A 24,486-nucleotide genomic window follows, 5' to 3' on the forward strand; every position below is an offset into this window, starting at 1 on the left:
TTTAATTTCCGATAAACAACTTATCCAATTTCGCACATTGCTTTGAGGTAAAAATGTCGGTATTGAATCAAGACTAAGCTACTTTAATAAAGCGCCTTTTTATCCGCTTGAAGAAAAGAAAAGAACAATTCTCTTAAATTTATTCATATTTTCTTCCCTCTTTTACTGTTTTCCCAAACATACACAATTGCTTTCGAGGGAATTAAAAAAGTTTTGTGCCTCTTGGCGAGTGTTTCTAGCTTATTGGCGCATTTTTTTTAAGAAAAAAGAATTTCAAATTTCTCTGTTCTTTTGCATTCATCAGGCTCGTAATTGAGTCGAAGTTAGATAGAGGTGCGCATAATGAAGCCGTGTTTTCCTATGAAAATTCCTAAGAATTGCGCAGTTATGTATACATTTATATTTTATTCTTTTTCCACTAGCGACTGGAAGATTTATGGTCGCAATTTCTTACTTATTATTTTTTCGGGCCAGAGACGTTTTGTTGTTAACAGGAATTTATGAGGAAGAACATTTATGGGTCTAGAAAAATGCTCTTAAACATATAAAAAGCACCCCTCGTAGCATTAAGGTTAATAAATAAATGTCACTAGTATATTACATTAGTTAGAACCAACGCTTTAAATTTTATTTTGCAAGCTTTTCAACAGCTCATTTAACTTCCCTTTTAAGCTTTCAAATTCTAAAACGTTTTGACGAATTTATTTGGGAATCAACCGAATGGCAACATTTACCTAAATTCATCTTAAATAAATAAAAAAAATACTTCTCTCTATTGTTAAAAAGAGTAACAACAAAAAAGATATTATTTTTTATAAACAATTACCCTTCATAGTTTTTCTATAGCATTATCTAATCTATATAAATTTTATGAATTTTTTGGTAGATTGATCTTTTTCCGTTTATTTTAGAAGTAAACAGAAAAATCAAATTATAGTACTTAAACATGAAAATAAATAAAATTAAATATTTCCTTCATAATCTTTAAATGTTATTTTCTCAAAATAAAAAAGAGGTGTAGTGGACACAGAATCTACTATAAAATTAAAATTCTCAAATAAATAAATAAAATATAATGAAATAAAATATAACAAAATAAAATATTATACAATAAAATGTAATAAAATAAAATATAACAAAATAAAATATAGTAAAATAAATATAGTAAAATAAAATATAATAAAATAAAATATAATGAAATAAAATATAATAAAATAAAATATAATAAAAAAGCATTGAAAGTTGTTTTAAGATTTTGTAGACAATGGTTCCTAATTTTTCTCTGTTAAAATCTGAAATAAACTGGTGAACAACTTTACGAATCTTTAGTAGTATTATAATTAGCATTATAATATCACGATGCGATAATTAAATTCATGCATCAGTCATAACATTACAAAATTCTGATAGAAGAACCAAAAGTTTAATAACATGAAATGAGATATTTTCCAGCTAATGTTGTTGCTTATAAAAAGTCAAGATCGAACAAAAGATGGTCCACAAGATCTAGAAAAGAGATAAGAAGTCAAGAATGTGCTCAGAAGACGCTTGTGCGAAAGAGCATTTACAGCAGGACTCAAAGTCTCGGTACTGTACTTTTATTTACGTTGCACTAGAGCTGCACAGTGAGCTTTTGGTGATGGTCTGGGAAACATACCTGAGGATGCTCCAGAGACAACATACGTACGTCGCATCGCTTTTTACAGGAAGGACATATTCACACACCATCCATCCATTCACAGATGGTAATTTTGACCTCCACCAGAGAGTGGTCGATTTCCGATCTAGTAACTCCAGAGGTATAGATTTGATCTCGGAGTTGGATTTGGTCTGGGAGCTTGGATTTGTTCTGGGAGCTTGGATTTGGTGTGGGAGCTTGGATTTGGTGTGGGAGCTTGGATTTGTTCTAGAAGTCTGGATTTGTTCTGGGAGCTTGGATTTGTTCTGGGAGTTTGGATTTGTTCTGAGAGCTTGGATTGGTTCTGGGAGCTTGGATTTGTTTTGGTAGCTTGGATTTGGTGTGGGAGCTTGGATTTGTTCTGGGAGCTTGAATTTGGTCTGGGAGCTTGTTCTGGGAGGACTTTACGATCCCGATAGATTCAGTGCGCACCAATCACAATTTTGTACACGGCTTGTCTTCGACTGTCGGGAATCAGCTTGAAATCACCGGTTTATAGAATTAAGATGCTTGGCAATTCTAGATAGTTAGATATTTACGTAGCTGAAGGTTGTTTGATGTTCTCTGATTCATTAAAGAAATTTGTTATTTCTGGAAAAGAGATGCTTAACTACTTCTTAAAGTGAATTTTTTACCGATTTCTTGTATCAGAGTTAATTATTAAGTCCTGGATCAGGTATGTTCGCATTTTACACGATGCCAATTGTCTGCCCAGAAAATTTTAGACTAAACTAGTTTTGATTCGGCTAACCGAAACTACTTGCCTATGCTCCTTCCATTTATCAGTGAAAACTGTTAATATTCCATCAGTTGATTAGATATTCAGTTATAAAGTTTCTATTTAAATTTTACATTTCATAACTTAAGTGTATTTTTCTTGGCTATTAATTAACTTGGTTCTATAATGAAAGATTCATTAAATACTAAATCGCTTTAGAAATTTTCTAGAGAATATTATGAAAATAGCTTCGTTCTGAAATAAGCAGAGGGAATTCAAAATTTAAAGAGTAAACATCGGATTTTTTGAAGAAAAAAATCTTCATGCTTTTCGCGTACCAGATCCCGATTTAATGACATCTCAGTCAATGAGCAACTTGAGGCGGAAGAATGCATTATTAAAAGCACAAGAGCTTACTTATAACTGATGCGAAATATTTTAAAAGAAGTCCCTAGCCTGTTATCGAATTCTGATAATTGCTTTCGGATTTTGTTATTTATAGACTTATAATATGCAGTTTTCTTGGATCATCGGTCTTTGAAAACTATTTGGAAATATAAATCAATAAGTTTCTGTTTGCCTTTACGTCCCTTAGAAGCAGGTTTAAATTATTATTTTCTTCTGTCTAGAAATTTTAACAATTTTCATGCTTATTGTAGTTCTGTTTGATTAAAGCGCTTCAAAAATGGAGTGAAGGATATCTTTAATGTTTTGATCATTGGTAACATGAATGTTATACTTCGTTGCAAGTTGAGAAAAGACCATTGCGGGTATAGGATTTATGTAATCATCTGCGACTGCATATAGTTCCGTTCAATTTTGTAATCAAATTGTACAAAGATGCTTTCCAAACAATATAAACGCTTTTAAAGGTATAGTTTAAGATTATGTAAGAAGGATTTCGCTTTATTTCCCAAGTTATAAGACCATGTATCTGAATTCCAAAGAAATATTGTATTATAAATGTTAGTTAAAATAATTAACTATTCTTTAGACAAAAAGTAAGTTGCTTTTTTTTTATCCCAGCCTTCATTCGTTCATTAATTCTGTTCCTTCAACATTCATTAATTCTTTCTTAACTTCTATGTTTTCAATCATTTTATCCATTCTGTCATTCATTCAAGCATTTCTTTATTTCATTGTTTTCTTTCTCTTATGATTTCAAGTAGCAAACTTCTTCACTCATTAATTTATTTATTAGATTTATAAGTTCATCTTTTCCTTCCTTCCGTCAATTTGAGTCTCAAATAATTCATTTACTTCGTCTTTTATTCTTTATGTTTTTCTTCAGTCATTTTTATGCCATCTAAATTTTTATCTTATTTTTAATTTATTAGCTCACCCCTTTCATCATTCCATCATTTTCTGTCATACATTTACTCTATCGTTCACTCATTAATTTTTTCTTCTATCATTATGTTATTCTTTTTTTTTAATTTTATTTTTTTACTTTTCATTTGAAATAGTTTTTTTTTATTCTTTATGTTTTTCTTCAGTCATTTTTATGTCATCTAAATTTTTATCTTATTTTTAATTTATTAGCTCATCCCTTTCTTCATTCCATCATTTTCTGTCATATATAACTTATTTACTCTATCTTTCACTCATTAATTTTTTCTTCTATCATTATGTTATTCCGTTTTTTTATTTTTATTTTTACTTTTCATTTCAAATAGTTTTTTCTTAATTCTTCATAATTAACATTTTATCTACTTAGTATTTTCAGATATGGAACTCTTTCTTCAATAAGTTATTTAATAGTAACTTCTCATAACATTAATTTAATCCAATATTCCCCTTCTCAATGGATCGAAGCATCGCATTGAGAAGTGGATTCATCTTCGCAATGGAAGATGAACCCACTTCGCAATGGATTCATCTTCCTCCTCATCAGCTAAATCCCCCAAAACTCGCCACCCAAAGAATTCGAAATTCAACACTTTTTAAAATATTTTACAACGTAATAGAATTTTTGTAGTTAGTTTTTCCAGCTTTCGAATTATGCACCCAAGTATTTTGCTATATCGCAATAAAAAAAAAAGAGGCTCGACTTATACCATGAATATACGGTAGGACGTTAATTATTTTCGGTATTTCTTAACGAGTTAATAATTAATATCTGTCTTAATGTATTGTTAATTACCTAATTTCTTTCTTATTTCATTCTTCAATACTTTCTTTAACCCAAGTTCTTTGATCATTCCTTATATTTCCCAATGAACGCCTTAAAAATCATGTATCTAATTAAAAAGCAACGGAGTGCCAAATTGATGAGCTTGTATGCAATTTCCTTTAATTAACATTCACAACGGCGCTAACGTTTAAAAATATCAAAAAATAAAATAACTCGATTCATTCTTTTCACCTTAGCTTGTTTGAAATACATCGGGAAAAAAGTTTTTAATTGAAATCTCTCTCATTCTGTAAGTAACTTTTATCAAAAACTGTAGCTCGTTTTAAATTACATCTCATTTAATTTTTATCTTGATAGAAACTTTCTTCAAAAAATATTCCACACATTGCAAACATTCCCAAGCGACAATTTTGCCTCGGCCCCAGTTGGATTAAAAATTGGTTCGATATGGGTTCAATAAGAACATGCACTAAGATACCAATTTTGGGAAGTCTAGATTTTTTAATATTGGTCATAGAATGGCCAATATAGAACCTACACTGGCTAAATAATGGATATAAAATATCGGGTGAGTTTGAAAATTCTATATAGGACCGATATTGGTTGTAAAGTGGCTGTAAAATATCGGGTGATTCGGAAAATTCTATATAGGGCCAATATCGGAAAAATAAAGGCCCTCTGAACCTTTACTGAGCCAAGATTCATGAATATTGTCCCAATGATGGCCCAAGTTATTTTGCTGCTAGGGTTTCTATTACATGAGCAATATTTAGGTGTGATATATCAACATTCTCAAATAAAAATTTCACCTACAAGTTCAAAGACCAGCCCTTAAAGGCAACAATTTATAATCCCGATAATTTCCCACAACTAAGAGATTTATGGTTGATCTTTATAACCAACAAGAAGTTTTTCATCAACGTTTTTTTTCCTATTTATTTGGCATAGGAAGTTTACGACATGCGCCGAAACGCAATACTGTTGCCGTCAGTAATTAGTATATCTTCAGTTTCGGTATTTCTTAATGAGTTAATTATTAATATGTCTTCATTTATTGTTAATTAACTAATTTCTTTCTTACTTTTCTCACTCTTCAAATATTTCTTAAACCCTAATCCTATATATTACCTTATGAAAAACTTTTAAACATCATGTATCTAATTAAAAACCAACAGAGCACAAAGTTGATGAGTTTAAATGTAATCTCATTTAACGAACATTTAAGTCTGTGCTAATGCTTAGTATATCAAGAAGTAAAATAATTCCATTCATACCTAACAACTTGTTTTGTATGAGAAACTGAAAGGAAAAGAGTTTTTAAATGAAATTTCTCTTATTCCGTTTGTAACTTTTACCAAAAAGTTATTTCATCTCATTTAATTTTTATTTCGATAAAAATTTACTAAATTCCTTTAAATATGGTGCCATACGTTTGAAACATTTCCATTCTATAAGCAATATTTTGTTGTGATATATCTGAATTACCAAATAAATATTTCATCTACAAATTCAACGACCAGTCTCCAAAAGCAATAATTTATAATCCCAATAATTTCCCTCAACAATGGAATTTAGATTTATGGTTGATCTATATATCCAACAAGAAGTTTTTCATCAACTTATATATTTTTTTTCTATTTATTTGGCGTAGGAAGTTTACTACTTGTGCCAAAACGCAATAATTTGTGCCTTCAGCACTTAGTATGCCAATATTGTAGGGGCATGATAACAAATGAGGTGACTACAACTGTTATAGAATTTAGGGTCGAGGATGGAGAAGAATTATTGCTCCCAAGAATCGGACTTCTTATATGAGTGATGATTATTATTAGAGAGATCTGGGTCAATAAGTACTCCTCTGACGTCACTCGTTTCTTCTCTCGAAGGACATAGAATTTGTCATAATCTTATTGACGTCATTTATCTATCATTTTAAGAAAACCTGTCATTAGAGTAAGTTTTCAAAGGATGAAGTATGACAATAACAGACGACAACTAACTTCAAGGTGTATGATATACATATTAAACTGTTGCTTTAATTGCTAGTGGTTTGTTATTTTCGTTTTAATTTGTTCGGTTTAGTATTTTCTAGTTATGAGTAAATATTAATGAAATTTTTGAGCATTCAGCATGAGCGTCTATTTTCGTTTGATAAAGGGGTTGCTATATCATGTATCTACTGTGTACTAATAACAGACGACAACCAACTTCAAGGTGTATAATATACATATTAAACTGTTGCTTTAATTTCTAGTGGTTTGCAATTTTCGTTCTAATTTTTTTCAGTCTAGTATTTTCCAGTAATGAGTAAATATTAATGAAATTTTTTAGCATTCAGGGGAAACGTTTATTTTCGTTTGATAAAGTGGTTGCTATATCGAGCATCCACTGTGTAGCTATTTTATCTAACGTCAAGGGATTAAAAACTTCATGACAAAACTGATTACAAACTTCATTCGTTTCTAAAATATATGAACAGGTTATGCGTTATTATCCACAGGTAATGTGTAATTGCACAAAATTGAAGCTATTATATCCGCGAAACCAAGTATTCAAGCTGAAAATAAATCGAACACTTTAATGTATTCAAAAATGAGTATTTTTACCTTAAAATTGAGTAAAAAGTTTAATATAGTTGAAAATATGTCCGTATTCAAAAATGAGAACTCTTAAAAACAGGTATATTCTTCTCGGAAAGTGGAGTGTTTGGAACTCTAAACAATTAAGTGATTTTTTAAAACTTTTAATTCCCACTACGTAAATTTGATAGCACTATAATAAATTTATAGAACGCATGACAACTTTGTAGAAACAAATGTTGACTTTTAAAGTCTTTTAAAAAAGGCTTATTTAAAAAAAAATGCATTAAGTGATTTAAAGAAATGGACGGCATCATATTGCGAATTCGTTTGGATCTATTTTAGTTTCATAAGAAAAGATCGAAAAATTTGAATAAAATGCTATGTCCATTTTCTTATCTAGCTATGTCCATTTCATTTTGATCTGTGTCCAGAATAAAAAGCTCACTGAAGATATATAGTTTCGTAACAAAACCAAAGCTTCCAATTCTGATGCATTGCTTGCATCAGAATTGGAATTTGTACCAGATTTGGAATGAAAAATTTAATCTATTAAAAAATTAGTACTTAAGTCAGAAACTTTTAAAGTTCAGAAAACTGAAACTTTTATTTACACCAAACCGAGTATTTAGGTTTAAAAGAAATGAACTGTTCACATAATCAAATACTTTAGTGAACTCAAAAATGAGTACTATTACCTTAAAAGTAAATAAAAAAATTCTATAGAAGTTAAAATTGAGTATTTATTCACACATGAGGACTTTTAAAAATAAATATATGCCACTCTTATGTTGGAATGTTTGAAACTCTAAGCAATTAGGTGATTTTAAAAGATTTAAATTCATACAACAAAAATTTAATACCACCATTATAACTTTTTAGAACTCGTGATAACCATTTAAAAACAAATGTTAATATTTAAAATTTTTAAGCAAATACTATTTTCTTTAAAAAAAAAACAATTTACTAAGTGATTTCAGCATATGACTACGAATATGAATTTTTTGGAATGACTAGTTTCGTAAGGGAAGTTTAAAAAACGGAATCAAACACTACGTCCATTTTCTTGTATATCCATATCCATTTTCTTAAATACGTTTTTTGAGTTGTGTCCAGATTAAAAAGTTTACTGTCAGCTTAAAATTTCAAAATAAAACCTAATAATTTGCATCAGAATTTTAAAATGGTTATTGTACTATACAAGAATGTAACGAAAGTTTCAGTTGCATCAGTAATATGATAAATAATGTTTATTGAGCAGAATTCTGATCTAAAAAATAAAAAAAAGGTAGTAATAATAAATAAGTAATAATAAATGATTTACATTTATCATAATTTTTGCGTACTTGTAAAATAAGAACCATTTAAGCAAAAATATATATTGAACCAAAGCTTTCTCGAACTAAAGTTTTTTAATCCAGGTGACAGGTCCTAGGGGCTGTCTTCTCGTGACATCACGTTTGGATGGAAGGGGGAGAAGCAGATAAAAAAAAACTTATGACAGTTTGTCACAAGTGTTAATGAAAGAGTTAACAAGAAATGTGATATCAAACATATTGGTTAAAATAAATGGGTTTATAATTAGCAGATTAAATATATTTATATAATTAGTTTTTATATTTCCTTCATCATATGCTTATTTTAAGGAAATCAAAAATATGTTTTCTATTGATAATTTTGTTTTGTATTTTCGTAGATTTAAAATTTTGTTGGAAAAAAATCGATAGTTATTGAGGTTTAAATCAAATTCTAGTAAAAAGATTTAATGCTGGCAATTCCAGTAAAGAAGACTGATATGAAATTTTAAAAAAAAAAATTAAATCTATTAAAGAGCATTTTGTCCTCATAAAGCAAAATATATAAAATTCAAATCTGATATTATTCTTTACTGCTCCTTTATATTAATATGTAATTACTATTATCAATGCTTTTTTTAATTTGTCTTATTTTGTATTAAATGAGTGCACATATAATGTTATGCTCACATTGTCAATAATGTGCATAGTATATATATAATAACAGGGTTACATCCCTGTTATCATTGTTGTATTCAGCTTGCATAATTCAGTCGTAAGCCATAATACGTTACCAAAAGGTTTATTTAAAGGTAGGCTGGTGGTTATAACAGCTCACATCCCCACTCCACAAGGGAGGGGGTGTGGATAAAACTCCGGACGGTTCCGGCAGATCTTTTATGGAATACGTTATTCAGCAAGAGAAATGCGAAAACCCTCACTCTCGCATTAAGTACTAACAGAGAATGATGTAAACAGGCTCCAGTCGTACATACCTTGTAACTCTACGCATTATGGATATTTAATGCTTCCTAATATGGAAGTGAAAGAGAGACAAGATTCTAAAAATAACTCCTCCTTTGAAATATAAATCTAATTATAATTCAATCGTATGTTTTCAGCCTTGAATTCCCAAAATAGAATTTCTACACCTATTCTTTACCAAAGACATTTTATGAAAACGAAAGAGTATTAATGTTGTTATTAATACAAAAGTATTAAAAATTTTTGTATTACATCTATATAATATTATTCGTATATGATTCCACAACTGTTAACAAGCTAGAAAAAAAAAGTTTATCTAAATAAATCAAGTTTAAAAAAAACATTACGTTCCCATAGCCAATGCTTCTAAATACAAGCTTAATTTTGTATTCAGAATAAAGTTATAAATAGCTGAGATGAATAAAAAAAAATCCCCTTTTATTACAAATCAAAAAATAGAAAGTATTTCATGACTGTACTTAATGATATTAGTGGGGTAAGATTGGCACATAGCGTGCAAATGAATAGTCACGATTGTGTCGAAGTTGTTTATCAAAATGACAAGTTATTATGACTTTCCATTATACAATTTTAACCCCCTCAAAAAGGAAATAACTTTATTATTTATGAAAATTTTATGTTTCAAAATGCGTATGAACTCAAACAAAGAATATTAAGTCATTCCCTTCTGCTCACTATTGTGTAATTTAATTAAAGTTTAAATAAGAAAGTTGGTTTAAACCAGCTCATATTTCTGAATTCTTAGATTTTACATTTTATTTAAAAATTGTTTTTTTTTTTAAGAATAAGATAAAGTATTAAAATATTTATTATTAAAATGAATTTAAAAATTCTGTAAACTATTTATTAATTAAATAAATTACTAGAATCCAATTTAAACTATTAAATTTTTTCTTAAAAAGATTACTGGATTTTAATTAAAAGTAATAGATTTAATTTAAAATTAATTTGATAGTTAAGATAGATAAAAAAAATTGGAAAACCGATAAGTTACATACATAGAAACGATACAAAGGAACGATACCTTGAAAATCAATTTTTCACATTTTTCAGCTATTCAAGTTAGGATTTCACTTTAAAATCCGAAAAAGTTTCAGAAAATTTTAATTTTTACTATGTGAAAATCAAAATTTGCGATGTGTAATACTGTGGTATGTATTTTAAAAAGGTTATAAGTAATTGATAAGAATTACCATAAACAAATAATTATAAAATTTCTAGCCACCTTTTCCGACCAGCTTTGTCATATTTCTAAATTATCGTATACAACATATAAACTTTAACAGTAACCAAATCGAACAGAAATATAGAAATACACTATATTTAAGCATTCCAATTCTTTCACCTTTTCTTCAATTCTAACACCCTAATTAGTTTTAAGCAATATATTAACCAAAAATTTTTGCCGTATAGTTATCGTCCGCACGGAAGCACATGAACTATTTTCAAGAATTGTCCGCGATATTGTCAAAGTTTTTACATATTAAATTTTAATAATAAATTAATATATACCATCAAATCGCACAAACCACCATAAGTATGTATAACAGCCAAATTTTAATTTTTTAGGTTAAAATTAAAATAGAATTGCATTTATAGGTAGAATTATCCTTTGTAATTAATAAATGCTTAAACAATCAATAGTAAGATTATCTTATATTTATATGTGTGTTTAATTTAATTAATGTAGTGGTGATTAAAATCATTTAAAATTGTATTTATAAATGCAAAGAGTAATTAGTATAGATTTTACTACCACTTTAAAAAACGAATCACAAAATTTTACCCAAAACTCTTAAAAAATGGTGAGTTGAGGACATATGAGCAATTCTACAAATAAACGCCAATTATGCGGCCAAAAAAAATTGGGGGGGGGAGGCGCACGCTATTTCTACATGAATTTTCTTCTTTTTTACACCCTAAAAAAGCAAGAAAAAATCGTGAACATGAAATTTTTTCTTTGTGACATATTTTAAATGACAAAATAACAATTTTAAATTTTTTTCGATTCTTTCAATTTACGAACTTTGATTACATTTTTTTATTTTTTATACTAAAATATAATCCTATAGTATGAAATCTCTATAAATACATTTTAGAGAAACATTATAATAATATTATATTTATGTAAAAATCGTTTTATCTGAATAAATGGCTCAGATTTATCTATATTACACATATGTATCTATAGGTTTCTACTATGTCGCAAAGAAAAAATTTCATGTTCACGATTTTTTTCTTGCTTTTTTAGGGAGTAAAAAAGAAGAAAATTCATGTAGAAATAGCGTGCCCCCCCACCACAAACTTTTTTTGCCGCCTAATTGGCGTTTATTTGTAGAATTGCTCATATATTTGATTTATGTTCATTTTAGAGACTATTAAATGGGTTATATGAGTTCTGAATTACATTGTATGAATTACAAAGTGAAATAAAATTAAATGAATTACAATTAAAGAATATTTTGTCATTGATTTTAATTCTTTTATATTTTAGATATTCTTAACAGAATTACAATTAATCATTTCTAATATTCAATAATATATTTATGTAAAAATCGTTTTATCTGAATAAATAACTCAGATAAATCATAACCATTTGGTATTCTGTCATTTAAAGTATGTCACAAAGAAAAAATTTCATGTTTAATATTTTTTCTTGCTTTTTTAGGGTATAAAAAAGAAGAAAATTCATGTAGAAATAGCGTGCCCCCCCCCCAAAAAAAAATTATTTTTGTTGTTTGCCTAATTTGCGTTGATTTCTAGAATTGCTCATATCGTCGCTTTTATCGCCGTAAAACTCAAAAAAATCGAAAAATGAGATATTTGGGTCATTTTGTGTAAAAAAAATCACCCTTTTAGAGAAAAAAAGTATTATCTTCATAGTTCAATAAAATTAATTTAGAGAGCAGATAAATCGTTATCGCATTGGCGCGATTAGCATTAGATAGAAATTGCTCTCCTGAAAAATTTGCTTTTTTGAGTTACCACGGTTTAGTTTCAAAGCGACGATATGAGAAATTCTACAAATAAACGCCAATTTTTATACTAAAATATAATCTTATACTATGAAATCTCTATAAATACATTTTAGAAAAACATTATAATAATATTATATTTATGTAAAAATCGTTTTATCTGAATAAATGGCTCAGATTTATCTATATGACACATATGTATCTATATGTTTCTACTATGTCGCAAAGAAAATATTTCATGTTCACGATTTTTTTCTTGCTTTTTTAGGGTGTAAAAAAGAAGAAAATTCATGTAGAAATAGCGTGCCTCCCCCCCCCCAAAAAAAAAATTTTTTTTTTGGCCACCTAATTGGCGTTTATTTGTAGAATTGCTCATATCTGCATAGTAGGCAGAGCAGAAGTAATAAAATTATTTACTTCTTTGTCACCAGCTAGGTTTAATTTTGATTGACAAAAATTTATGTATTAAAAATAAAACTATTTAATCGAAGAATATCCGACCGAATATGGAATTATTGGTTTCCGGAAGCAAAACAATTTCGAATATTTGCTTTTCGATATCCAAAAAAAATTACTAATTGTTGCATGTTTATTTCTTATAGAGTATCAAAAATTAATGTCATTAAAATATTTCGTACGAGTCAGAATTATTTTTTCTCGACTTTAAAACATCGCAAACGTCCCGACCGCTGTTTTGGTTGTTCTACTTGTACGTAGTATTTTGTTTTACTGCGATGTATTTTATTGTTGTTTTAATGACTTAAAAAGGCAAAGTTAATAGAACGTAACGCTGTTAATAGTTAATAAAAGGTAAAGCTTTTTTCTGTGCAATTGTGAACGGGTTTGTGGTTGTATGACGTGGGCGACGCTACTGCACCGCCGTGGCTTAGCCATAGGTGCTCACTGGATAACGATAAGAGAGTAGCAAGTCTGGCAATACTGAGGCCAATGGGAAATAGACCTAAGTGTCCACCATTAACCAAAAAAAAATAGATGTCTTGTAAAAAGTTAACAGAGAGTGCGATAAAAAAGAATTACCATTCGATATTTATTAACTGTTCAACTTGTAGTAAGAAAAGTACCATGCGTTTCTCTCTGCAAGCCTAGAAATGAAACTACAGAATTGAAACGTGACGCAAGTGCATTTTCTATTTATGAATTTTACTCAAATTTTTTTTAAATTCGAAATTGTCCGAAAATTATTGGATTTCAAGTGAGAATTTTTTTCAATTTTTCTTTCCTTTTACTTTACGTTATATCTTATTTTAATGCGCAAAAACTAATTCTCAGAAACCCGAAATAAATAGGTGTGTTGAAAAATATACAAGGAAAAAAATGGAATTAAAAAAATTAACTTTCGATAATTAGTTCAAAAAATATTCACAGTTAAACTTGTAATAAAAAATAACATATAAACCACATTTCAGGCAAAGAAATACAATTAAAAAGTTAATAATTTCACAAGCTGAAAGGATCAGTTTTATTTAAAAACTTAATGCGAGTTTTTTCTTTTTTTTGCCTTTTATCAAAATTCTAATTTGTTAGAAATTTATTGTAATTTTAATTGCATTTCAGCGAATTTTTCTCGTATATTTTATTTTTTAAATAATAGCTATTTATTCATTGCTGAACAAAAATTTGCCTAACTTGATACCTCCATTTTATAAGCTCGAGTTTGACTTGATATCAAAAGAAACAACAACAAAATGAATAAATATAATGACAAAATAAGTATAATGACAAAATAAGTGAGAAATGCATCACATGTTGCCAGATATAAATCTTGACATTTGTATCAAAATTTTTAAAAATATAAATAGCCATAGAAAGATAAAATCTGTTTCTAAATTGAACTGAAATGTGAGATAAGGTTAAAATGTTTAACAAATAAAATTACTTTTCATTAGTAATTTCTTATTTCCCCAAACATTCTGCATTCCTACATTTCTTTACAATTAAAAAACAACTAACAATCTTTTTTTTTCCTTTTTTTTTAATAGCGGGCACTTGGAACTATTGTCCATTGGCCACAGAAAGTGCCAGAACTGCTAACTCTCTCTCTTCGTTACCCAGTGGGCACCTGTGGCGATGCCACGGCGGTGGAGCAGCGTCGCCCATCCTAACAATCTTTTCTTACGTAAAACTACAGTAATTATATATTTTATAAAAATTGTATTTATGAACAAAAAATAAGCAAAAAGAAGTAATCAATGGGATTGGTGAGTGGAACGGCCTAAATTAATAAAGCAAATCATAAAGTTTTCTACATTTTTGTTAGAAAATAATTAATAAGGAATTCGGACAAAAAATGAAGGAAAAAAATGAATCTACATTATCCCCGAATGTCCTCATCCTCGATAACTTTGTTGAAATCTTAATGTAAAATTTAAGAAATCATAATTAAAACAAGGACGAAAATAAACATCCTTGAAGCTTAATTTTTAAAATATTTCTGAATATTAGAAACTAATCCTACTAATTTCGCACAATTAAAATTAGAAGAAAAAAAAAAGGTCATACCACCAATTATTTTCTCAAAAATCGGACCATATGCTACTAAATAATTCCAAATAGCATTATTCTCACTTTAAAAACAAAAATGTACCCAAAACAATAAAGGGCCGTTAAATTGTCAGGCTACCGTTTTATTGTTCTCTAAATGATTAACGAACTGTCATATTTTTTTTGACGTTCGTAAATGTTGTCTGTGCACTCATCTATTTGCGTGCACAAATGTAATAAATTAAATGAGTTATAAGATATGTTTTCATCCACTCTCCTCTGATTATAACAATTTGATCATTCTATATTGCAGTTTTAATAATGTTGCAAGCAGATGGCAGCAGTGCAGTCAACCAATTCTAGTGTTAGCGTTGTTACGTCATATAATCGGTGATCTATGACGTAGTAGGGCAGCTGACAAATTAAGCAGGTGTTTGCCCATTTTAAAAAAATTTTGCAACAGATGCTACTAATTGCGAACTGCATTATTGAATGAAATGAAATAAAATGAAAAATCAACTTTTTTGAAAAGAGTTGCGGAAATTTATTTTTAACGTTTTTCGTTTTTTAGAATCTGTTTAAATGATATACCACTACAGCCGTTATATTAAAGAATTATTAATTTTAAAAAAATTACATATTATTTTTATTTCAGGTATGCAATATGCTCATTTTTTTAAGTTTTTCTTTTTTTTCTAAAGAACAGGCTCGCTTTATGCTTTCCTGCTAATATTAAAAAAATTAATAATAAACAGTTCGCATTTACATTGTTTAGATGATTGTATTATATTGTTCGCATATTTAACAATTTTTACGATTTTTTTCTTCTTATTTTTGTTAAAAAAATGAACGAAAACTGTTACTTAAAATCAAAAGCAGCAGAGAGAGGATTTTTTTTTTCTTTATCGTGTTTTAAATTTCTAAAATTAGACAAATTAGATAATTTTGATAAGAAAAATGTGAAGTACATTTTAAGTGGCAATAAACAAATTATGGTTAGGGACAAATTTTTCGAATTCTTTATGGTGCAAATAATTTAATTTTTTATCAAACATTTTCTGTTATTTGATGCAATAATTATTTACATATTTCCATACCTAATCACAACGGTATAAAACTAAAAAATAAATAAATAATAATGACAAAAGAAAGCAATAATTATAAAAACTAAGTTCTTCGAAGGGACAAAAAAGGAGAAAATTTTTCTCTTATTGCTTGACCAAAAACAAAACAAAAATCAATAGCATCATTTTCTAAAGACTTGGTCGTGGTTTATGGTAGAGATATATCAGGTAGCCGGTAAATACCTCATACCAGACCAGATCCGGCAAAAATATGTACAAAACAGTACGAGTACCCGGACCGAGTTTTTTATTCATAAGATCCAAACCCGGTCAGTTTTGTTGGATATAAAACGCCGGGTAATATTCTTTAATATTCGACGCAACCACATTCAGAATCAGTAAACTTTAAATTATTCATATTCTAGCTGAATACCCGTTCTTTGTACAGGACGAGAAAAAAACTAAATTATCAATAAATCAATATTAATCATTTCTACAAAATTATGCACAAAAATGAAAAACATATACCGACACATTCTTATGTTTAAATTCGTAATTCTTATGTTTATAATGTCTTTTTTCTACTTGCATTATTTATTTTCCTTTCCCGTGGTTATATGTTATAAGATTATGCAAAATATGTTTGTAGAAGTTCATCCTTTCAAAATAAATATTAATTATATTCAGTATCATTCGGCATTGTCTGTAATGTTGAGTCAACTCCTAATAGTAAAAAATTAATACAATAAACAATTTTCTTCGGTACACATGTATTTCGGAGGACCGTTAAAACCTATTTCACAGAAGTACCATGATACCAATATTAGTATATTTAGTACTTAATACCAAATAACATAATAGCAGTAGAACCCCGTATTAAAATTAATTGAGCCTCATTGGCATCAATAATAATAAAACGATTTTTTATGGTTTTTCTAGATGAAGAAGAACCTTTTCACCATTGTATTTTCGCCTTTTGGTACAAAACTTATTTTTTATTTCCAATTAACACCTAGAACCAAGATTAATAAAGCATCATTGGTGTGATTAACAATATGTCTAATTTTTCACGGTTATATATAAGCGAATAAATAATTTTTCTTTTAGCATTTTAACACAAGAAATATTTTATTTCGTACCAATTTTTTTCTACTTATTATCAAAATCATTTAATTGTAATTCTTGTAAAAAATCAGCAATGACATTGAAATTTAAATAATTATTTTTGGCGAAAGAATTTATATCGGTATTTATTTCATAGGTCGTGTAAAATTGTCAAATTATTATTGATACCAGTAGTAGAGCTTAATTAACTGTCGCATTAATTATTTCCGGTATTTTCAAATTTTGAAGAGGAATATTGTTCTACAGTTAATTAAAAATATACAACAAATTTGCTCTATAAAGCTTTAAATGCCCATAATATATTGCATATTTTTTTTTTAACTAGTGGGCTGCGTCTCCTGCTCGCTAACGCTCGCCAATCCCCGAAAATTGTAATCTTCGCAAACCAAGGTCGCTTCGCTCGCTACTAACTTAGGTACACTGCAAATACCCAAAATTCTATAGAATTCAAAACAATCATTCAAATCCATATAACAACTTTTTTTTAAAAAAAATTACATCTTTTTAGTAAATACTAAGTCATTAAAATAAATTTGAGTTCAAATAAATGACATGTAATTCGTTAAACCTATTAGAAATGTGCTATAGTATAAAATCTTAAAGCGTAACAGCACGACTGAGACTCATTTTTCAATGAATAACTAATAACAATAATAAAACAAATAAATTCGTGATATAAATCAAAAATCGTCAAATAAATTCGTAATATATAAATTCGTGAAAAAAAGCGCTTTCGACAAAATACTAAAATAGAGATCTATCAACAAGGACTACTCAATTCTGCCTAGCTTAAGGTTATTTCAGTTTCCGTTTTTAAAAGTGCTATATGTTGAGCCACCTCAGCTAGATTTGGCATGTGACATTTTTAGCGGCAATCATTGGTCGATTTTCTAGCGTTGCCATTCGGGGAGCTGTAATGAGGCGTTTTTTTGTCGCCGTGTAAGAGAAATATATATATATAGATTTCTAAGACTTGAATTATTGTTTAAATACAATAAAAAGTAACAATATCCTTCTAGGATTATTTCAATTTCGGTAGAAAATTTTACGGCATTCAACTTCATCAAAGCTTAGTATGTACGGTTAATTTTAGAAATAAATTTATTTTTCTAAAATTTACAGGAAAACACACCAGATAAAACATGCTTGCATAATTAATTTAGTTCCTCAATCAGTAAAAATCAATACTAAACTTTTTAACAGCTAAAAACTACGTAAAATCAATCATGGTATTTCGTTTTTAGTATTTTATACCAAAAAGATGGAAGCTCTTTTGAATTTAAGTATTTTTGTTTTGATCTCAAAGGATTCCAAAGTTCTCATATGCTTTTACGATAAGCTTTCAACACCTGAGCCTTTCTGACATTTTTTTTTTCAATTTCTATCGGTTTATTCTCATGATTTTTTTTATCTCAACTACGCGAAGTATTTATCAGAAAAATTAGGTTATTGTTGTTGTTTCGGTTTCTTAGTTGACCATCATTGTTTTTGAAAGAAGAAAAAAAAAGAAAGTTTCTCAAAACACTTTTTTTTCCCTTCTAAAAATGAAAGCTCAACAAATTCAAGTTAAAATAACAACTTTGATGTGTTACACATGGATGGTTACGCCTGTAATAGGGAGATAAAGTTGTTAGGATTAGTTGTTTTTCTAACTAGTTTCTAACTTTTAGCACATGTTACATTTGATGGAAAATAAATCAAATTTGTTCAATAAAATCGCTTTCTTTGTTGTTTTCTTCATAGTTTTTTGATATTTTGGATTATAGGATCACTCTGTTTTGCATATATGTTATAAATGGAAATTTTAGTTTGTTTTATATATTAATTTAAATAAATGCATTATCTTCTTAAACAGGATACGTAGCCAAATCTTTCAACAAAAATAGGCACCTATTTAGTATTTTGTAAGCACTCAAAATATATTTTTAAGCACTATATACATTAACAAAATGCAAAATAATTTTCGAAGAATTTAGATGATGATGAAAAAATAACTAGTTTCTGACAAAGAACTCTTTTTCTCGATTTTATTAGTCATTATAAAATGCTCGAGAGATTTTTTGGTTCGATATCAGAGGGTGGAAAATGAGAATATCTTGCAAAATGCAACAGAGTTGCACATGAGAGTGCAATAATCTCACCGAACACAGCTTAGTATAGACGCACAAGCGGACTCGCAAGTTTTTCATCAAACATGTAAAATGATTGGCGCTTTCATACGCTATGGACCAACGATACGGCGAAATGAATTCTGAAAACGTTGAAAAGAACAATGTGAAAAGCAAGCTTACTAAAGCTCACGAGCTTACTAAAGCTATGTGAAAAGCAAGCTTAGCAATGTGAAAAGCAAGCATAATAAGTGGCGAAAATCGACATGGTAACGAATAAAAAAAATCTCATTTTTGAAAAGGGAAAATTAAGCAGTTCTTAAAAACACCCAATGAAAAAAGAACCTTTAAGGGCTTTTAAGTAACGAAAATCGAAATTAAGTACCCTTAAGCACTTTTTAAAAATACGCTACGCACCATGTTGAAAAGACATCAGTTGAAAATGCAATAATTCAACAATTACCTTTCACTGAAACAAAATTAAGTTTAAAACTAAGATGATTTTGCCAAATTTGTTCAAAAATATTCAGTTTTTGTATATATATCTATACAAACAAAATAGATTCTGAAATTGCTTAAACGCTAAAAAGTCTCTTTAAGGAACAAATTGGTTTATTGGATACNCTCAAAAAATATTTTTAAGCACTATATACATTAACAAAATGCAAAATAATTTTCAAAGAATTTAGATGATGATGAGAAAATAACTAGTTTCTGACAAAGAACTCTTTTTCTCGATTTTATTAGTCATTATAAAATGCTCGAGAGATTTTTTGTTTCGATATCAGAGGGTGGAAAATGAGAATATCTTGCAAAATGCAGCAGAGTTGCACATGAGAAGGAAATAATCTCGCCGAACCGAGCTCAGTAGACGCACATACAGACTCGCAAGTTTTTCATCAAACATGTAAAATGATTGGTGCTTTCATACGCTATGGACCAACGGTACGCCGAAATGAATTGTGAAAACGTTGAAAAGAACAATGTGAAAAGCAAGCTTACTAAAGCTATGTGAAAAGCAAGCTTAGCAATGTGAAAAGTAAGCTTAGCAATGTGAAAAGCAAGCTTAGCAATGTGAAAAGCAAGCATAATAAGTGGCGAAAATCGACATGGTAACGAATAAAAAAAATCTCATTTTTGAAAAGGGAAAATTAAGCAGTTCTTAAAAACACCCAATGAAAAAAGAACCTTTAAGGGCTTTTAAGTAACGAAAATCGAAATTAAGTACCCTTAAGCACTTTTTAAAAATACGCTACGCACCATGTTGAAAAGACATCAGTTGAAAATGCAATAATTCAACAATTACCTTTCACTGAAACAAAATTAAGTTTAAAACTAAGATGATTTTGCCAAGTTTGTTCAAAAATATTCAGTTTTTGTATATATATCTATACAAACAAAATAGATTCTGAAATTGCTTAAACGCTAAAAAGTCTTTTTAAGGAACAAATTGGTTTATTGGATACTTTCAATTATCAAAACATTTTTTTTAGAAATTGTTAAGAAACTGACTTAAATATGAAATAGCAGAATATAGACTTAAATATGAAATAGAAAGAAATGTTTATGACCGATTTTCTTTTTCAATTTTTGTGATACAGAATATAATCGTTTGCATGGTGAATTAAAACCATTTGACAAATGGAATATTTTTTAAGAAAAATCATTTAAAGTTTCGTTTTATTTTGTACTATATTCGCCGTCTGTCATGATGTATTTTAAATGAATGATACATTTCATAATATAGATAATAATTATAATTAAAATAGATTTTAATAATGCTAGAGGCAAAATATTTCTAGCTAAATTTTACACTAGTTCATAAAAATAGAAGCGTATGAAATTATCCTACTGAAAATCTTAAGCAAAATCTAATAATGTAGTACCATTATCAAATCTATTTTTTACGAATTTTGGAGCTCAAGAAGTTGTGATTCAATTATTAAAATTAACAAGATGCATGCAAATTAACTTACTTCATAGATATGCAACGTTAAAACTTCATAAGAATTTTTTTACGTACTGTTATAAGATAATAGTTATTTACACGGTTAATTCGTTTTCAACCACTCTAAACATGTGCCAAAATTTTGATCTCAAAATTAAAGCAAACTTGCTTAGTGACTATGTAAGAAAAAAAATTCAATTTACTTCTCAAAAATTATAACGAATATTTGTTAGTAGATAAAGGTTTTGTAACGGCATCAGCTGGAACATGCAACGTGTGAAGTGAAATGAAGTGGAGAAAATAATTTCAAGATGGCGGACAAGCTACTTAAGAGTGAAGCAAATAATGGAGATTTGGAGTGTTTTCAACACAAGCGAAAATGCTTTTAAATTACATCGCTAATTAAGAAATTGAATAAAGCACGCTACAATTTTAAACTCAGAGTATCTTTGTTTTATTTTCCTTTGAGTAATTCTAAAAAAAAAATTGTATAAATTAAGAAGTATGTATATGTATAAATTAAGAAGTCTTAACCATTGTGGAAACAGTGATCCCACTTTTATAAAATTCTTGAAATGCAGGAAGGCTGCTTACCAATTTTTTATCACCTTCTCAAAATCCATTTGAATTGCTAATTTTGCTTCTTTATTTCATTGATGGTAATTAATTCCCTTCGTTACTTAAATAATCTCAAGTTAATAAAAAAAATCATTTGTTAAAATTTTAACTCCAGGAAATATCTCAGTTATTTAATAAAAGAAGAAAAATAATTGTGTTCACTGAGATTTAAAGTTGTAAAATAAGATATTTCTTCACATTAAGATTCAATTTATAAACATAGAAAGGATTTTAGTCAGAAAATTCAAAAGTACTTATTTGCGATAGTGTAAGGATAAATTTCTTTGTTTGCTAACATAATTTTAAATATCAGAATTAGAAATAGGAATGTTAATAACCTTTTTATTATATTTTTTGGTGTATATTGATATCTTCAAAACTTATATAGTATAAGTATATTTTTGTTTTTACTAGTTATGCTGTAAAAAATGAAATGGAAAACGCATTTATGACAACAGATTACAAATAATATATTGTCGCGTGCACAATTCATCGCCATCCCAAATGAACACATAATAAGCTAATGTATGCCGACTACTTGAGGCTAAATTGATTGAAAAATTAATATCGCCGTCATTTTATAACACACAGCAAGCTAATTAAAGTCACTAATATTTTCTATTCTGGATTATTAAAATCAACCTAAATGGTTTTTGGCTTATTTATATGTAAGATTAATCCAATCAGTCTGAATTTTCTGAAGCTTATAGCAATAATCACTGTCAAATAGAGAAATTTGATGAATCAGATTAATTAAGCTTTGAATCAAACATTTTCTAACCAACCTAAAAGAATGTGGGTTCATTGAAAACAGCTTAAAATAAATCAAGTTGATTAAAATCACCAATATTTTCATGTCACCAATATAAATGACAACTTTTCTCATTAGCCTAAAAGTATCTGGACTCATATTGCATTCATTCCACAAAGTATAATACTAATTGTAAAATACAGAAGACTTTTGCAATCGAAACACGACAGTTTTCAAATTGTCGTATTTAACAATTAGTGTACCAAATATACAATGATGACAATTTCACACGCGCGATTCCTTTGTCTTGCAAAATTAAGTTTTTTGTGCAATTCATCGCATTTGCAATGATAACAGTTCACCACAGGCTATTCGTCGCATAAAACCAAATATATGTGCGTAATTTCTCTACTTAATACTTTACAATAATAACAATTAATCATTTGTGCTATTCGTCATGTGAAGCCAAAATTATTTGCATAATTCTTAGCACACATACGACACTGATGATGAAAATTCATTCTGTGCACTATTCGCCGCGAAAAGTCGAATTTATTTGCATAATTCATGCCGAACACAATACTATTCAATGATGAAAATTCATCATGCGGGCTATTCGAGATGACAAGCAAAACTTATTTGCTTAATTTATCACGGGTATGATACATACGATGATGATAATTCCTCGCACATGCTATTTGCTGCGTTATACCATTTTTTTGCACAATTTGTTGCAGCTTCAAAATTAATTTTTAAAAAAATAGTTTAATTAATAGTCGTTAAAACAAATTCAGTGATAAAGATAGAGATAATTAATGTCTTTAGGGAACTTTTCCAACTAGTAGCTTCTTCGGCTTATATGAAACTTCATCATAAACATGACTAAACGGTAATCAGTAACTTACTTGCAATTCAAACTGCTAACGTAATGTATCAAACGTATTTTTAAAAAAATTCATTTATTACTGAAATACATAAAGACATGACAAATAAAAATGGACAGTAAAAAACAAGAGTTTTTCGATAAGAAGTAAGGACATTGAGATTAACAAAGTCATCATTAAAAAACTTTTGAAGGTGAGTAGAAAAAATGAAACCAGGAATAATGAATGAAAAGGTGTATAAGCATTCCTCGTATTAAGAACACATAAAAAAAACTAAACAATTTTTATTGTCCTTTTGCTTAAAGGATGATTTAGTTACAAAATTTTGCAAACTTCAGAGAGTATGTTTAGCGTCACGGTTTATTAAAACATGCCCAAATAATAAGATAAGAAGTAAAAGCAAATTGTAGCTACTTTTTTTTCAGATAAATATAATCTGAACTATGAGAATTAATCACAGAAAAACGCTCGAAGACAAAATAAGAATTAATACTTAGTTTCACATTAGTATAAGACTGTAAGCTAGCGAAGTTATACTATTGAAAAAGAAAAAAAAAAGCAGAAGCTCAATTATCTTTCCAAACACAATCACTATCGAAGAATGTAAAAGCTTTCCTAACGCTTTCATCCTGGTATTTCCTTTCCTTCTTAAGTATAAAGAAAATAAGAAAAGTATCGATACTCCCGATTGCATTACCCCCATTTCCACAAATGGAAATAGCTAACGATCTTACTTACTTGATCTGTTCGAACGTTTTCCACGGTGAAATTAAACCATACCCTATGCCTGGGATTTGCCACGTCGGGGCGTACGTACAAATCGTAGTCTAGTTCTCCTACATAGTCCACTCTACCTAGATTTCCTAAAAAAGAAAAAGAAAAAAAGTAAAGAATAAGAAATAAAAATGTGCCGTTAAAGAAATGAACTCCAAAACGCAAATGGGTTATATACTTAAGTAGGTTATATGTATTCAATGGGTGCCGGGTTCCTGGTGTAAGAAAACCACGGTCTAAAATATGGATCAAAGAAAGGAATGTGCATGCGTATAAAGTCCAACTTCTGTATTGAATACATTGAGATGAAAAGTAGGAATAGATGTAA

At 28.6% G+C, this 24,486-nt stretch overlaps 1 protein-coding gene across 1 annotated transcript in view; it reads right to left on the bottom strand.

Annotated features, from left to right (window-relative positions):
* Positions 1 to 24,486, bottom strand: part of LOC122269131 (cytosolic carboxypeptidase 6-like) — a 534,894-nt gene that overhangs the window by 450,215 nt on the left and 60,193 nt on the right. The window contains exon 3 of the mRNA XM_043040819.2: positions 24,123 to 24,247. Within this exon, the coding sequence (XP_042896753.1) occupies positions 24,123 to 24,247 (125 nt within the window). The remainder of the gene's footprint in view (positions 1 to 24,122; positions 24,248 to 24,486) is intronic.

The sequence above is a fragment of the Parasteatoda tepidariorum genome, chromosome 7, assembly GCF_043381705.1.
Source record: "Parasteatoda tepidariorum isolate YZ-2023 chromosome 7, CAS_Ptep_4.0, whole genome shotgun sequence".
Taxonomy (NCBI): domain Eukaryota; kingdom Metazoa; phylum Arthropoda; class Arachnida; order Araneae; family Theridiidae; genus Parasteatoda; species Parasteatoda tepidariorum.